Genomic DNA, 17,669 nt, shown 5'->3' with positions numbered 1-17,669 from the left:
GTTTATAAGATTAGATTAGATTAGATTAGATTACTTACAGTGTAGAAACAGGCCCTTCGGCCCAACAGGTCCACACCGCCCCACCGAAGCGCAACCCACCCATACCCCTACATCTACCCCTTACCTAACACTACGGGCAATTTAGCATGGCCAATTCACCTGACCCGCACATCTTTGGACTGTGGGAGGAAACCGGAGCTCCCGGAGGAAACCCACACAGACACGGGGAGAATGTGCAAACTCCACACAGTCAGTCGCTTGAGGCGGGAATTGAACCCAGGTCTCTGGCGCTGTGAGGCAGCAGTGCTAACCACTGTGCCACCGTGCCGCGTTGGGCGTCTAAGGCTATCGGTGAGATATTGCAATTGAAGATGCATTTACTGACCATGTTCACTCTTATAAGATAATTGAACAGCTTGAATCACTGTTCTGAAATTGTTAGAACATAAGAAATAGGAGTAGGTCATCAGGCCCATTGAGCCTGCTTCGCCATTCAATAAGATCATGACTGATCATTTTGTGGACTCAGCTCCACTTAACCTGCCTGCTCACCATAACCCGTGATTCCTTTACTTTTCAAAAACCTATCTACCTTTGCCTTTAAAATATTCAACGAAGTAGCCTTAACTGTTTCACTGTGCAGGGAATTTCACAGATTCACAGCCCTTTGGGTAAAGAAGTTCCTCCTCAACTCAGCCATAAATCTGCTCCTCCTTATTTTGAGGCTGTGCCCCATAGTTCTAGTTTCACCCGCCAATAGAAACAACCTCCCTGTTTCTATCTTATCTATTCCCTTCATAATTTTATATGCATGTATAAGATAGCCCCTCATTCTTCTAAATTCCATTGAGTATAGTCCAAGTCTACTCAATCTCTCCTCATAAGCCAACCCTCTATCAGAATCAAAATAGTGAACCTCCTCTGCGCCCCCTTCAGTGTCAGTAAATCCTTTCTGATGTTTGAGAGCAGGCTTCTGCCATACTAACTGACTGCCACAGTCTGACTTCTGAGAGTTCATCGGCAGAGTTCCCTGGCCTTCCATGGATTGAAGATATTTCTCTTCCTCTCCAACGCAGCATCCAAAAATTTTAGAGTCCGTTCTTGGGTCATTCTTCTGTCTTTCCCAAATTGGAATCGCTTTTAAAATTACTGCTGGCACCTTTCCTAAAAATTATTAGCTGGTGTTAGGTAGTGCCAGCTTACTTGAAATTAATGTTAACCCCTCTCATTTATGCAGCCACTCAGTCGCGTGTTTCATGCTGGCTACACACTACAAAGATTTCATAAGCAGACAGCACAAAGTTTAGATCAGATGCAATGATTATGACTTTAGGGCACACCACCATTCTTATGACCATTTTCAGAGTTGTCAAATTCTGCAGTCTTTGAAGTGCAATGATTGTTATTATGTAAGCTTTGCGGTAGCCAACGTACACTAAAGTGCAAATCCTAAAAATATTAAAGCACATTGTCAGCTAACCCATTACCCATCCAAACTGCAATCAGCTTCAATTCATTTGTGTTTATTGTCATATTCCATTTTTGATAATTACCACATACAACAATTACTATAAAAGACTTCAGTCGAAAAGTGTGGCAGTGGAAAAAAACAGCAGATGCCTGATCTCCAGCATCCATAGTCCTCACTTTCTTGAAAACACTTGAGACTTATATGAATTTTCAATAAAGTCTCCTTAAGTAAGTAATTTACACCCAGCGCTGGCAGATCCCTCTCATACTGTGAAGCCTAGAACTACCTTCCTGCTGTCAGAATCCTGCAACCCTCTCCTTTGTTACTCGGACCTGATGCATCACATAAGTACTTCTGTTATGATTAGATACACAGAACAAAATTCTGCCTGGCCCATAACTCCCCAGCTGGGTACACTCTCTGCCTCCTTCCAGCATCACCTTCTCAAATTCTGCCAAACTCTTTGCTTTCCACATTCCAAAACTCTACAGTATTTTTGCTGAATCCCAGGACAGTCAACTAAATGCTGCCAAATTTGAGTAGTCTCAATCCTGCTTTATGGATTCCAAGAGCACCATTCCAAGTGCTGCAAAAGCCAACAATTGCCACATTGTCACTGTTTGCTACTGTTTTTTTCAATTCCGATGCAGGTCAATGCTGATGACTAGATCCCACCTGTTAAGTTTTTGTCACCAGGTTGCTGTATATTCTAGATTTTATGAAATGGAAGAGATAAACATAAAGTACATTGGTTTAAAAAAGAATAATAATATTCAAGGCAAAATGACACTCTTCCACATTTTTAATGAAAATCTACCATTTTATTGATGTAGGAAGTGTCAGATGGAGTGATCCTGCTCCCCACTTGTATTGCTGTTCCTCTAGAAGGGTCAATCTGGTTAATTTGTTTCTTATGTTACAGGCCTGTAAATTTATCACGGTCTGTGGCTTGTCAAGTGCTTGCACCTTGTACAAACTTGAACATAAATTTTATAAGCAAGTTTACGACATAGAGCAAAAGTGATGCTGACCTTTTTGTTACACCCGACTCCTGAAATTTAAATGCTTTCATAAAAAGTTCAGAAACAGGAATGTGTCTAATGTAGTAATCTGTTATTGTAATTGTTACAACAAATCTTACCAGAAGACCATTTAAGAGATTTTCTGTCTGTGACACTTTCCCTGTTCTTATTCCACCCAATATCACAATGAAAAAGAGAAAATCTTAACAAATATCAGGAAACCATATATGATATTGATTTAAATATTTTAGATTAAATCTGAAGCCTTAATGAAGTTTAAACAGGAAATGGGCCCAAATACCAGCTCACAAATAATTTAAAAAGTTGAAAATTGAAGCTCAGAAGCAAAGTGCCAACTAATGGTCCACTTGCTCTGCGATGTATGCCGACGTATTTATGTATAATTTCAGGCTGTGAAAATCTGCTCTCCCAATGTATGAAGGAAAAAAAAAAATGACCATTATATAAATGGAATTTAACGCATATTTGTAATTCAGTATTCTTTTTTAACCCTGAAGGAAATTGAAAGAAGTGCGTTTAGATCGAACTCATCCTGAAGGCCTTGGCTTGAGTGTGCGAGGTGGTTTGGAGTTTAACTGTGGCCTCTTCATCTCTCAGTTAGTAAAAGGAGGACAGGCAGACAATGTCGGCCTACAGGTAAGGATGACTGTCATGTAAGAGAGGTGAAGTGCTTCAGTAAACATCATCTATCTTTGTAACAGTGCTGAATGCTTGGTTCACCAAATTATTTATTTGGCAATGGCCCATCTGCAAGCTCATAAAAGGAGAATGACCTTTTCAGCTCTAGGTTGTTTAGCAATGCCCTGTGATAATGCCAATACCAGATTAGATAAGTTGCAGAGAGTTTTGTGACGTTTTTTAGAAGGTCCCTTCTTTATAGCACGTCCCTAAGCATGGCTGAAGAAGGATAGTGACAAATTCTAGCTTCTCCAGAAAGCTGGAAACTACAGCCAGTTCATCAAATAATTTTAGCAATTTCCTTAAATAAAACCTATTTCATGTATTCACTTTGTGTGAGAACAGGTTGGTATCATAACAATTATGGAGATTTCAATTTGAAAGGGTTAACATTTTGAGCCAGTCACAAATGAACACTCAGGATCAAACCAGGAAAGTTGTGCTCCTGCTTAATGCTGGGCTGCTGGGTTTGTAAGGAGTCAGAGCAATAGTTTGAAGGAAATGGATACTGACACTTAGGTTAGATGTTTATGGGTGACACAGGAGATTAGAAGCAGGGGTGTAGTGTTATGTTCTTAGATTCCATGTGGGTGGCAATGTAATGACAAGGATCGGAAAGGAGAGCATATTTCCTGTGCACATTACCCTAACCCCTCTGTCTTCTCAAGAGTAATCCATGACAGAGTTCCTGATAACACTTACTTTGCAGGTTCATTACCTCACTCTATCAATGTTCTTTCTCACATCTTCATCTTTGCACTCAGTCTCATGATTGTGATTTCATGTCTTTCCCTCATTATTGTCTTCACCCAATGAACTGCATCCACTGACTGAACATATGCTTACTCTGAGCTTTTTTACTTTCCTCCTTGTTGGAGAGGAAATACACATGTGAATGACCATAAGATAAAGGAGCAGATTTAGGCCATTCAGTCTGGTCGGCCAATTCAACCATGACTGATATGTTTTCACACCCCATTCTCCTGCTTTCTCCCCATCCTCTTGACCCCTTTACTAATTAAGAACCTATCTATCTTTGTCTTAAATACACTCAATGATTTTGCCCCCACTGCCCTCTGGAGCAATGGATTCCACAGATTCACCACCATCTGACTGAAGAAAATTCACCTCCTTTCAGTTCTAAAGCATCGTCCCTTCTCTCTGAGGCTGTGCCATTAGATCCTACTCTCTCCTACTAGTGGAAACATCTTCTCCATGTTGGCAGGATGTGAGTTGTGTGAGCCTTCTGTCAACCTAAAACTAACAGGGATCAGCCTTTTTTTTGGGAGATGTTATTTTTGGCAGCCTAGGGCAGGAGCAGGTAACAGCAACAATACAATTATTGTTGTACCCGAAAAAGAGGAAAGGACGAAGACCTGAGTCAGTCTAAAACAATGAACATTCTGCATATCCCAAGCAGACACAAGCATATCTAAAAAATACAAGGGCCCTTACAGAAACACTTGTACTTTGAGGAAATGAATAAGATTGAAGAAGTTGTTCAATATGCAAATAAGTTTAACTGCTGCTCTCGGCAGTGTGGAGGTTTGAAGGCCTGCAGGTGTGAGCATATAAAGTTTGGATCATCATGTGCCTGTCTATGCTTGTTATTGGTTGCTTGACTTTTGTTTTGAAAGGATATATATCGGTAATTTCTCATGCCTTTTCCCATGAAGCATTGCCAAATGCATAAGTGAAAGTAAAGTAGTTTATACTCAGAGGTACAGTCACAGGTATAGCCACATTTATTTAAGGAGTACATAAGAAAATAAATTTAGCAAGTTTGTTTTCTTCTCCAGTGACAAATAATATTGCTTATTACCATGGGTAGAAGGTATGCAATGGATATTGGGCCACGTACTCCGACCCTTTTGAAGTCCATTTTTCATAATGAAATTATACATTTTATGAGGCAGATTTCCACTCCACCCTGTAAGGATATGCAAGAGTTGAGAAATAAGGCATTCAGTATTGGAGAATAGGACCAAGTTATTTCTCAATTCGAGAACTACTGGGCAATCATTTATTTTATGCATTTTTGTTTTTGAAGATCCATTGTATTTGTTTTAACTTGTGTTTCTTTTGAAGATTGGTTAGTGCATTTTACTTATTTTGTTAAATGTAATCTTGGTTTGTTGTATCTGTGGTGCATTCATCCAGTAATATTTTATCAATAAAAGCAATTAAATGCAATTTCCATTGCTGACCTTTTAGAAGTACATGGATGATTTAACTTGTCAAGTGGTATTTTGAATACATGCAACATATTATTTTGAAGTCAGATTAACATTGCCAAGTTGTTGGTCATAAATTGCAATAAATTGAGGATAAATTTCCTTTTATAAAATATAATTGATCGGATCTCTAAAGACTCTTTGTTATTTGATTGCCACATTTGGCTCCTGAAGAGACTTTCTGATGGACAATTAACCAGTTAGTTGAAGAATTATGATACACGGGAAGTTCATTCTTCAAAACTGCAATCTCATTGTATAGCAGACTCTGTCTGGAATTTCACTGTCTTCGCAACAGTTACCTTTTCACTTGATTCTTTGTGCAAAACAAGTTCATTTTTTCACATTACTGTTTAAGCTCGTACTTTATTCATACTGGAAAGAAATGTGCAAAATAAAATGCATATCAACTAAGATACCCTTTCCTATTGTACATAAAGTAAGATTTCTGTGTTGCTCCTGTGCTGAAAGTAAATAAAAGCACAGAATTTAATTTTCTCCATTTTAGCCACCACTAATTTGCGTTTTGGCAATTTACTATGAAAATGGTAATAATACTTGTAATAGTATTCTCTCCCTCACAGGAACAATCAATCTGCAGCATTAGTCAACTATTGATTTCATAATTGGAGATATATTAGATGAAAATTGTCCAAATGTCTACCAGTTTTAAGGGATCCATAATTATTTGTAGAGTAATTACTTCAAATTTGTCACCAATGAATATATTTGAAGTTTGTAAATATTGTTACAATCCCAGATGATGTTACTGGGACAAGTCAGATCCCAGAGTGAACCATGGCTTGATATATCATATATTTAATTTTTCTACATGGCTAATATGGAGGTTAGTCATAGAAACATGAAGCATCAGATGTTCTTCATTAACAAAATATAAGTTTCAATACAAAGAAAAAGAGCATACAAAGTTATATATAGTACAATCGCTGTTATCTTGCACCCAACTGTCCAGAATTCTCATGTAGCTGGCAATCAGAAAGGTGTATTGTAGTTCTCCCGCAACAGCATAGCCCAAGAATCAAAATTGGAAATAAGAAAGGTAACCTCCTGCAGAATTTACTCAGAGTGACTGACTTACTGGGACAGGATTGGATTTCTTCGCTCTGGGAACTGATAATTTGGTGCCTCATTTTCCTTTTGATTAAAACCTCACTGATAGTATTTATGAGCAGTTGTGGCCACTGGTTTTTAAAATACACATTTATCTTGAGGCAGCAATAGGTTGATTTCTCTCAGACACCACTAATATTTCTAAAGTAACTGGCAGATTCAATTCCCATTCCCCATGCATATCCGATATGAGAAGGATCTAAACAAAAACAGCAAAACCACGTTTCAACTATTTTTCCAACATTTTCGTTTTACAGTTACTTAATCGCAGAGAAATATTAATCTTATTTAATCTCTTAAATTTTTTAATTTAATCAACTCTTGGACTACTGAGACAGATTTATGATTTGTTTCTGAGACTGCTAGCATAAACATCTCTCACTTCTGATGGCCTAAACATTTTCAGTTTCAAAAGCTTGAAGATTTTTATACAAACTCACCCAGTTTGGAAGCTTCACAAACTAAAATCATTTCTGCTGAGGTGACTTGTTCCTTTGAACTGAGAACATGATTCCTCTGCTATGAGGAAATTATTCCCCCACCTGAGCACAACTCCTGAATTTTATGAGCTGCAATCAGAAGCTATAATAATGGACCCTGGTATGTTGTAAACCCTGCAGTATGTTCCATCCAATACAGGTGTACTGCTTGACTGGATTACAGGCATTCTTGGAAATGATGTGTTTATGTTACTGTTACAAATAACTTTCAAACCATTTTTAAAAAATTCATAGACCAAACCTCACCTGCCTATATTTTTAAATTAAAATCCAACCTTACTGAACATGGAGCATAGAATATAGAACAGTATAGCACAGTACAAGGCCTTCAGCCCTCTGTTATGCTGACCTTTTATCCTACTCTAAGATCAAACTAACCTGCACACCCTTCATTTTACTAGCACCCATGTGCCTATTCAAGAATTGTTTAAATGTTCATAATGTATGCTATCACTGCTGCCAGGCGGAAGTGGATACTGCAGATGCTAGAGATTAGAGTCAAAATTAGAGTGGTGCTGAAAAAGCATAGCAGGTCAGGCAGCATCCGAGGAGCAGGAAAATCGACATTTCCTGATGAAGGGCTTTTCCCCGAAATGTTGATTTTCCTGCTTCCTGGATGCTGCCTGACGTGCTGTGCTTTTCCAGCACCACTCTAACCCTACCACTGCTGGCAATGCATTCCATGCACCCTCCACTTTCTGTGTAAAGAACATACCTCTGACATCTCTCCTCCCTGGGAAAAACTCTCTGGCTATCCACTCTGCCTCTGTCTCTCATCATATTGTACACCTCTATCAAGTCACCTCTCATCCTTCTTCGCTCCAATGAGGAAAGCCCTAGCTCCCTCAGCCTCTTCATAAGACATGCCCTCCGGAACAGGCAGCATCCTGGTAAATCTCCTCTGCACCCTCTCTGAAGCTTCCACATCCTTGCTGCAATGAGGTGGAACTTAACGCAATATTCCAAGTGTAGTCTAACCAGGGCTTTAAAGAGCTGCAGCATAACCTCAAAGCTCTTACATTCAATCCCCCTACCAATGAAGGCCAACACATCATTATGATATGTTGTATACAGTACATTATATTATAAGTATTGTCACAATATTTATAATGAATCACTTGCACTACAGCGAATTTCAACAGAAAAAAAAGTTTCCTTTTATGAGTTTTAATTGCTAGTGCTGCTAGTTTTCCCCTCTCCTCTATGTTTTGTTAAATTATGTCGCGTGCTAATAGCTAAACATGGAGTTAGAACATTTGAACCTGCATCATTTAAATAGGCCACTCAGATCAAGTAGCCCATACTGGTGTTTACTTTCCAAACAAATCTCCACAAGCTCTTAAGTCCTTTTCTCCAATCCTTCTGCACTCTTCTGTGCCCTCCTCTGCAATGAATCCAACAAGTATCCCCTTAACTGCTCCATTGTTATCAGCTTCATCCACTGCACATTTCTTTCCAAACGTTTTGATTCTTTCTGGATTGTGGTTCTAATGGGTCAGCTGTTCTTCAGTTCATCTTCGAAATGCCCATCGCTACAACTCCTGTTGAGATGGATTACTTTTACAAAGATAATTGAATTCCTACTGATCCACATAAAGTAAATGCGGGACAATACTTCAATTTCAACACTATTACTGGAATTAAAAAAATTAAAACCAACACTTACTTAACATTATTTAGTAAGCAACTCGTACGCTATTACTACAGAAAATATACCCTCTCTCTAACTATAAGCAAGGCCAAAACGTACAGCTATTCTGCTGAGGCAGTATTTAAAGGGGCTTCTCTTATATTCTGGAGAAGTCCTGAACTGACTATCAGCAGTAAAGCTAGCTCCTATGATCCTTCCCAGCTCCCTGTGTTAACAGCATGAACATTCCAGATTCATTTGATGCCATCAATGTGTTATTCAACCAGTAATTGTCTTTCCTCCTGTAATATGTCTGGTAGGCCACAGAAAAGACACATGCTAACTACACGGCCTGCAGCCTTTCATCTCTCTTTGAGAACTCCTCTTTCTGTCTGAAATCTTAGACACTAAAAGTTTGTCCACAGCTTTGTCCCCATTCTGGCCATGTAATCATCTTGGAAAACCTTGCATTCATGAAACCATTCATTATTCGTGAGTCATGACAATGGTAGTTCACGCAGTCAAGATTTGTCAGGAGAGGGTGCCATGTGCAGAGTTAAGTGCATTCTTGTCCTCATCTGAAATCCTTTCAGGAGTATTGTCCATTCAGAGTTATTAAACATGCATTAAAACTCGAGTACTCAAACCATCCTCTGATGAGATCAGTTAAATTCCACGCAAACAGAGACTGCCCACCTATTTGACTCATGAAGACAGCAGGAAGAATGATACTACTTTGGGCAGTTTTTTTTGGGCTTGTTTTTGGCCACTTATTTGAATTGCTGAATACGGCATAGCATGTATGTTTGAAAGGACAGCAAAGTAGCAGGTCCCAGCAATTTGGCAGTGCTAGAGTGCAGCTCTTACATGACTTACTGTAATAGGTCAAGTTGACTCAGTAGCTGGGACATTTCTGGATCCAGTAGGGTTCCCAACACTTGGTTTGAAAGCAGAACAGGAGGTGGAAAAGGTAACTCCATTTTCACAGACACTAAGACACAGGGCAGTACTTCACAGACTACAGCAGGCAGGCCTGCCATCATATTAAAGATGGCTGCCTGTCCCCAAGAGCTGCTGGTCCTATCAGAGGCATAGCATGGAGGGAAAGGCTACAGTTATGGACATGCACCTTCAAAACCAGGTGCAAGTCCTCCTCTTTTAAGCTCCACTTAACCTTATTTGTGCTTTTAGCCTATATATGTTTTTTTTGTTTTGCATTGCCATTTTAATGTTAATGTCATTTGTGGATTAGTTATCAACATCTGTCATCATCACAAACCAGGGTCTAGTATACTCTCATTAAATGTCTACATCCCATTCACTCCCTTTTTGTTCTGACTGTGGATAAGAAATCTTTCCTCCCTGTTGCCCTGTCTTCCTGGCCTCCTCTTTCAGCTTGCTTTGTTGTAGGTCTCAATCTCCTAATGGCCTGCCACTTTTGGTATTTCCTGGCCCTCATGTCTCCCCAGTATTGTTTTGCAATGGCCTTACCTCCCACCACCTGTCTCACTTTTCAGGTTGAGAATAAGTGTTCACTGCTTCTGCGCTCCTTGGTCCTTGCTTCCTTTCTGAAATCAAACTGAAGTCCTTAGCTCCATCCTGTGGCAGAGGTTAGTCAGTGCAGATGATCTTGGGTGTTCAGATTCTGCAACCAACTTCTACCACTATTGGAAGCATGGTCAATCTAACTATGGCACAGTGAAGGTTAGACGACAAGAAATTTTAATTCTTTTAGATTTATTGGTTCATTTTATCTTACAAGTTATTTTAGCTAGTAATGTACTTTTACACATATACAATATTTCAACTTTTACATTGTTTATTCTGGCCAAAAAAACAATCCCAAGGAACCTAACATTGATTTCAATGGGAAACTATGCTTCATTGCAAGTTATTTTGCTTACATTTTAAATTTTCAGCCACAATTTTAAGTGAGGATGTGTTGTAAGTAGGTTCTGGGGACACCAGAAGCTGCAAAGTTGAAAATGTGTTGCTGGAAAAGCGCAGCAGGTCAGGCAGCATCCAAGGAGCAGGAGAATCAACGTTTCGGGCATGAGCCCTTCTTCAGGAATGAGGAAAGTGTGTCCAGCAGGCTCAGATAAAAGGTAGGGAGGACGGACTTGGGGGAGGGGCGTTGGAAATGCGATCGGTGGAATGAGGTCAAGGTGAGGGTGATAGGCCAGAGTGGGGGTAGGAGCGGAGAGGTCAGGAAGAAGATTGCAGGTTAGGAAGTCGGTGCTGAGTTCGAGGGATTTGACTGAGACAAGGTGGGAGGAGGGGAAATGAGGGAACTGGAGAAATCTGAGTTCATCCCTTGTGGTTGGAGGGTTCCTAGGCGGAAGATGAGGCGTTCTTCCTCCAACCATCGTGTTGCTATGGTCTGGCGATGGAGGAGTCCAAGGACCTGCATGACCTTGGTGGAGTGGGAGGGGGAGTTGAAGTGTTGAGCCACGGGGTGGTTGGGTTGGTTGATCCGGGTGTCCCAGAGGTGTTCTCTGAAACGTTCCGCAAGTAGGTGGCCTGTCTCCCCAATATAGAGGAGGCTGCATCGGGTGCAGCAGATGCAGTAAATGATGTGTGTGGAGGTGCAGGTGAATTTGTGGTGGATATAGAAGGATCCCTTGGGGCCTTGGAGGGAAGTAAGGGGGGAGGTGTGGGCGCAAGTTTTGCATTTCTTGCGGTTGCCGGGGAAGGTGCCGGGAGTGGAGGTTGGGTTGGTTGGGGTGTGTGGACCTGACGAGGAAGTCAGGGAGGGAGTGGTCTTTTCGGAACGCTGATGAGGAGGGGAGGGAAATATATCCCTGGTGGTGGGGTCCGTTTGGAGGTGGCGGAAATGACGACGGATGATATGATGTATATGGAGGTTATGATGTATACGGATGATATGATGTATATGGGGGTGGTAGGTGAGGACCAGTGAGGTTTTGTCCTGGTGGCGATTGGAGGGGCGGGGCTCAAGGGCGGAGGAGTATGAAGTGGAGGAGAGTGGTGGAGAGCATCGTCGATCATGTCTGGGGGGAAATTGCGGTCTTTGAAGAAGGAGGCCATCTGGGTTGTACGGTATTGGAACTGGTCCTCCTGGGAGCAGATGCGGCGGAGATGAAGGAATTGGGAATATGGGATGGCGTTTTTACAGGAGGCAGGATGGGAGGAGGTGTAGCCTAGATAGCTGTGGGAGTCGGTCGGTTTATAGTAAATGTCCGTGTTGATTCGGCTGCCCGAGATAGAAATGGAGAGGTCTAGGAAGGGGAGGGAGGAGTCTGAGACGGTCCAGATAAAGTTGAGGTCGGGGTGGAAGATGTTGGTAAAGTGGATGAACGATTCAACCTCCTCGTGGGAGCACGAGGCAGCGCCAATATAGTCATTGATGTAGCGGAGGAAAAGGTGGGGGGTGGTGCCAGTGTAGCTGCGGAAGATGGACTGTTCCACATATCCTACGAAGAAGCAGGCATAGCTGGTGCCCATGCGGGTGCCCATGGCTACTCCTTTAGTTTGGAGGAAGTGGGAGGATTGGAAAGAGAAGTTGTTCAGGGTGAGGACCAGTTCAGTCAGTCGAAGGAGGGTGTCAGTGGAAGGGTACTGGTTGGTACGGCGGGAAAGGAAGAAGCGGAGGGCTTTGAGTCCTTCGTGATGGGGGATGGAGCTGTACAGGGACTGGATGTCCATGGTGAAGATAAGGCATTGGGGACTGGGGAAGCGAAAATCATGGAGGAGGTGGAGGGCATGGGTGGTGTCCTGAACATAGGTGGGGAGTTCCCTGACTAAGGGGGACAGGACCGTGTCGAGGTATGTAGAGATGAATTTGGTGGGGCAGGAGCAGGCTGAGACAATGGGTCGGCCGGGCCAGTCAGGTTTGTGGATTTTGGGCAAGAGGTAGAAACGGGCAGTGCGGGGTCGTGGGACTATGAGGTTGGAGGTGGTGGATGGGAGATCCCCTGAGGTGATGAGGTTATGGATGGTCTGGGAGATGATGGTTTCGTGGTGGGAGGTGGGGTCATGGTCAAGGGGGCAGTAGGAGGAGGTGTCCGCGAGCTGGCGTTTAGCCTCAGCGGTGTAAGCTGCAAGGTTGGGCAGGGTCACTGATTGAAGATGGTGCCATGGGCAGAGGATAGGGCTGTACATTTGTCGGCCTGAGTCCAGAGTGCTCAAAGAAGAAGGGTCCCCTCATGAATCAACGAAAATGACAATCTCCCCTTAACGTCAAGTGTCTTATGTCACTAGTAAATGCCAACAGAAACAGATGAAGGTTGCTAATTGCACACTTGAGTGGATTAGCTGAGGTTGAGGCTGTTACCTTTCACCCTCTTGCAAAATAGCAAAAGCATGGGAAGGTGTCAGCCATCCACAGGTTAATCAGCATCTTACAGAAAATAAATTGTTTGAATTGGTAAAAAGAATAAAGTGCAGGAGAAACTCAGCAATTCTGGAAGAAACTGTGGAGAGAGAGAGTGTTAACATCTCAAGTTCAATATAACTTCTTTGGGATTCCAATCATGGTTCAAAACTTAAAGCCTTTTCTCTCTACACTGATGCTGCCAGACCCTTTTTACTTATAATACTTCACTTTTAGTTTAATTTGTATTACTTTATGAGGAAATGATTGGTTTTGTGTTCAGCTACGAGAAAAAAGTGGAAGAGTTTGCCTTATTATATTTTGCCTTCTTGCATCTTTAAGATTCCTAATGTTCTGGATCCAATAAATTATTTTTTGAAGTTCAGTAATTCTTATGTAAGTAAAACTGGCAGCCAATCTATAGCAAAAGTGATTCTGCTATTGATGAACCAAATAATCCATTTTTGTTAGGAATAGTGTTGGTCAGGCACACAGGGGACATTTTCCTTTTCTGAATAGTGCCATTGGATTGAGAACAACATTTTATCCAAATGATGGCATATCAAACATTACAACATTTGGTTAATACCACATTGAAGAGTCGACCATGATTATACACTCAGAGCTATAGTGTTGATCAAAATTCAGCGAAAAATAGATCCCTAGCGTTAAATAGATGAAAGGTAGTTTGTAAAAGAGGTGACAGAAACCATTGATTTTCTCCCCTTCTCTAGTTCTTGTGGAGATATGCCATAAGTTAAAACACAAACAAGACACAGCTGCAAGAAGGCAGGGTGGGGGAGCGGGAGTGCAGACGTGAGGAACATGAAAGAATGAGATCATACTCATTATTCAGTCATGAGTGCGGGAGGCTTTGAAATGTCAAAATGGAAAATAGAGTGTTGTTCTCATTGAGCTTTGTTGGAAAACTATATTGGTGATATATCAGGGTGATAATGGAACAAGGGGGTTCATTGAAATGGCGGGCAACTGGAAGGTCAGAGTCAGTTGTACGGACAGAACAGCGGTTTTCTGCAAGCAGTCACCCAGTCTGCATTAGGTTTCATCAATGTAATGACAATCTCATTGGTAGCAGCAAATACCGTAGACCAGATTGAAAAAAGTACAGTAAAACTTTACTTCACCTGGAAGGTGTTTGTGCCCTTGGACAGTGAGGAGGGAGCAGGTGAATGGCCAAGTGTAACACATTCTGGAATTTCATGAGAAGATGCCTTGGGGGAATGAGGAATTGTTGGGAGTGATGGAAGAGTGGGCCAGGGTGTCACACAGGAAGCTGCTGAATGCTGACAGTGGAGGGTAGGGGAAGGTGAATTTGGTGGTGACATTCTGCTGCAGGTGAGGTAGGTGGAAGATGACCCTTTAAATGTGGAGACTGGTGGACAAGGGTCCTTCTAAGGTGCACAGCTTTGCCAAAGATCTGTGCATTTTAATAGGCCAGCCAGCATGTTAACTTCTGGTTTCTACAGCTGCTACCATATAATGGACATTGGAGGTCTGTGCAGCAGCTGGAGAAACTAGAGGGAAAATAACGGGTGGGATGGAATGTGAGAGGAAGGAGAAGCCTGTCACGGTTGAGGGTGAAAGGTATGTTGGAGGCAGCCTGGTAGAAAGTGGCATCATCAGAGCAGATGCAACAGCAACAGAGAACCAGGAGAATAAAATGTAGCCCTAACAGCAAGCAGGGTGTAAGGAAGTTTAGTTAAGATACCTCTGACAGTCAGTAACAGATATTGGCACAGAGTCTATCCCCACAAATGAAGATAGAGAAATCAAGAAAGGAAAGGGAAAAGTCAGAGATGTACCTGGTGACAATGAGAGAAGGATGGAAATTTTTAGCAGAACTAATGAATTCACTCACAATATCTCCAAATAACAATGTTCAAAAAGCACTCACCAATTGCATGTCAAATAACAATCTCAAGATTCAAGGTGTTGAGCACAATTTCTCCACTAGATGGCATAGCTACCAAGATTTGCCCATTTGATGGAATTTATTTCGCTACAAACCTTCCAGAATTGGTTATTGCCCTAAACAAATGTTACTTTTAACAAAACCAAACATCCTACTTGATTGCTTTGCTTTATACGTTCTCTTAAGTCATCATCTCATTTTCTGGAACCAGTCCTAATAATTCTCAGCTCCCAAAACATTGCTTCATTCGTTTCCATTTCCAGCTTGTTGACCTTTAACCCCAGGCCTGCCTTGCACTTTTCCTAAAGATTCTCTTTCAGCTCAAGCTTGATAAATCTTTGAGTCATGTTTTCAATGCCTATAGAGCTTTTTCGCAATCATTTTTGTGTGATAAGTCATAGGGTATGGCTAATGATGTTGTGGCTAACATATTGATGTGGATAGAACAATGGCTAGCAAACAGGAAACAGTAGGTATAAATGCATGATTTTCAGATTGGTAGAATATACGAAGTGGTGTGCTGCAGGGATCAGTGGTGGGACTTCAGTTTTTTTACACAATTTATGTAAAAGACTTTGAAAGGGCAAAAGGTGTGATTGCTAAATTTGCTGATGACAAACTAGGTAGAGAAGCAAGTTGTGAAGGGAAGATAGGGAAGCTACAAAGAGATATAGAGTGGCAAAGATCTGGCAAATGTTGTATAATGTGGATAAATGTAAAATTGTCTATTTTGGCAGGGAAAGATGAAAAAGAGGCATATTATCTAAAAGGTGAGAGGTTGCAGAACTCTGAGATGGGAGGGATCTGGGTGTCCTAATGCATGAATCATAAAAGATAGCGAGAAAATGATTAGGGAAAACAAATAGAATGTAATTGTTTATTGCAAGGAGAATTAAATACTAAAGTAGGGAGTTCATGCTGCAGTTATACAAGGCAATAGTGAGATTACACCTGGGGTACTATATAAAATCACCTTATTCAAGGATGTTGTAAGTGTATTAGAAGTGCTTCAAACTAGGTTTATTAAACTAATGCTGAAAATGTGTTGCTGGAAAAGCGCAGCAGGTCAGGCAGCTTCAAGAAGAAGGGCTCATGCCAGAAATGTCGATTCTCCTGCTCCTTGGATGCTGCCTGACCTGTTGCGCTTTTCCAGCAACACATTTTCAGCTCTGATCTCCAGCATCTGCAGTCCTCACTTTCTCCTTTATTAAACTAATACCTGGAATTGAGTGGTTGGTTTATAAGAAGTTTTTACAGGTTAGGCTTGTAGCTGCTGGAGTTCAGAGAAGTAGGAGGTAACTTGATTAAAATGTATAAGATACTGAGGGACCTTTAAAAGACTGAATACAGAATGGATGTTTCCTCTTGTGAGAGAATCTAGAACTTGAGTTCTGGATAAAAGCAAATTACTGCGAATGCTGGAATCTGAAACCTTTGACAAAGGGTCAGTTAGACTCTCAACCTCAGCTCTTTTCTCTCCTTACAGATGCTGCCAGACCTGCTGAGATTTTCCAGCATTTTCTCTTTTGGTTTAGAACTTGAGGTCGCTGTTTGAAGATAAAGAATCATCCATTTACGAAAAATTAGGATAAACCTTTACTCTCTGATGAATCTTTGAAACTCTTACTCAAAAAATTGTGAAGCAGAGTCTTTGCTTATTATTAAAGCAAAAGTAGACAAATTCTTACAAACAAGGAGTGAAAGGTTTTGAGGGTCGGCGGGAATGTAGTGTAATCAGATCAGATCTTATTGACTGACAAGGTAGGCTCGAGGATGAAGTACCCTATTTCTATGTATGTAAGTAATTATTTAAATTTGACAAAAAAATTTACTTTGTTCTCATGATCTATTTGTAGCTTTTATTTATTCTTCTACCTTTCCTCCCGAATAACAATTCTTCCTTTCTCTCCTCATTTTGCTCTATATTTGTAGTTCTCATTGAAAGGTCTCTGACAAGACCTTTTCATTGTCAAGAAACAAATTGGACTTTGGGCTGAAAATTATGGGGAGGAAAGGGTGGTGAAGGAAAGTTGGCGATGAGGTAATAGACCTCAAAGAAGCTGATCGCATAGCCATTACCTAATTGTATGATCTCCATCTATAATTGGGAAGGAGGTTTCACCATCGGGAGGTGTTCTGCATTACCTTCAACAACCCTTTCTGTTACTTCTTTAAAAAACGTCCAGCCAGTTAAGCACAGTTTTCCTTAATTAACCCACATTTGTCCATAAGACAATTGATTTTGTCCTGGATTATTGCTTCTAGAAGTTTTGCCATCACTGGAGTTAAACTGACTGGCATGTGATTGCTGAGCTTATCCTGACAATATGTTTTGGACATGTTCTTCCTCTGTATCTTCACATTCATTGTATAATTTTCACTTTAGCTTCTCACTTTCCCATCATCTCTATATTCTCATCACAAGCCCAAACCTTGCCCCTTGAATTACCTACTGAACTGTTATATCTCACCATATCTTGTTCCACGTTCACTCAGCTAATTCTCAACTCTCTGCAAACTTGTCCATCTCTCATCTCTTGCTCAATATTGTAAGGAAAAAAGAGGTGCACTTGCATTCAACATTTTGGTTGACAAGTTCTCTTCCAATCTGTTTTCCACAATAATGTCTTTGTATCTTCAAAGTTTAATTCACTTATATCGGGGGGAAAAAATTGACAACGAACAGTCCAGTGTTGCAGCCTGGAATTCTGAGTCT

At 41.1% G+C, this 17,669-nt stretch overlaps 1 protein-coding gene across 2 annotated transcripts in view; it reads left to right on the top strand.

Annotated features, from left to right (window-relative positions):
- Positions 1–17,669, top strand: part of ush1c (Usher syndrome 1C) — a 212,481-nt gene that overhangs the window by 38,462 nt on the left and 156,350 nt on the right. For both annotated transcript variants that reach the window (XM_043705961.2, XM_087996593.1), the window contains exon 4: positions 3,012–3,150. In XM_043705961.2, the coding sequence (XP_043561896.2) occupies positions 3,012–3,150 (139 nt within the window). The remainder of the gene's footprint in view (positions 1–3,011; positions 3,151–17,669) is intronic.

This window comes from Chiloscyllium plagiosum, unplaced genomic scaffold (assembly GCF_037043375.1).
Source record: "Chiloscyllium plagiosum isolate Xiang-an unplaced genomic scaffold, Cpla_swu_hap1 HiC_scaffold_18, whole genome shotgun sequence".
Classification (NCBI taxonomy): Eukaryota; Metazoa; Chordata; class Chondrichthyes; order Orectolobiformes; family Hemiscylliidae; genus Chiloscyllium; species Chiloscyllium plagiosum.
The sequence above is the reverse complement of the archived record's forward strand: the minus strand, read 5'-3'. Positions and strand labels throughout refer to the sequence as shown.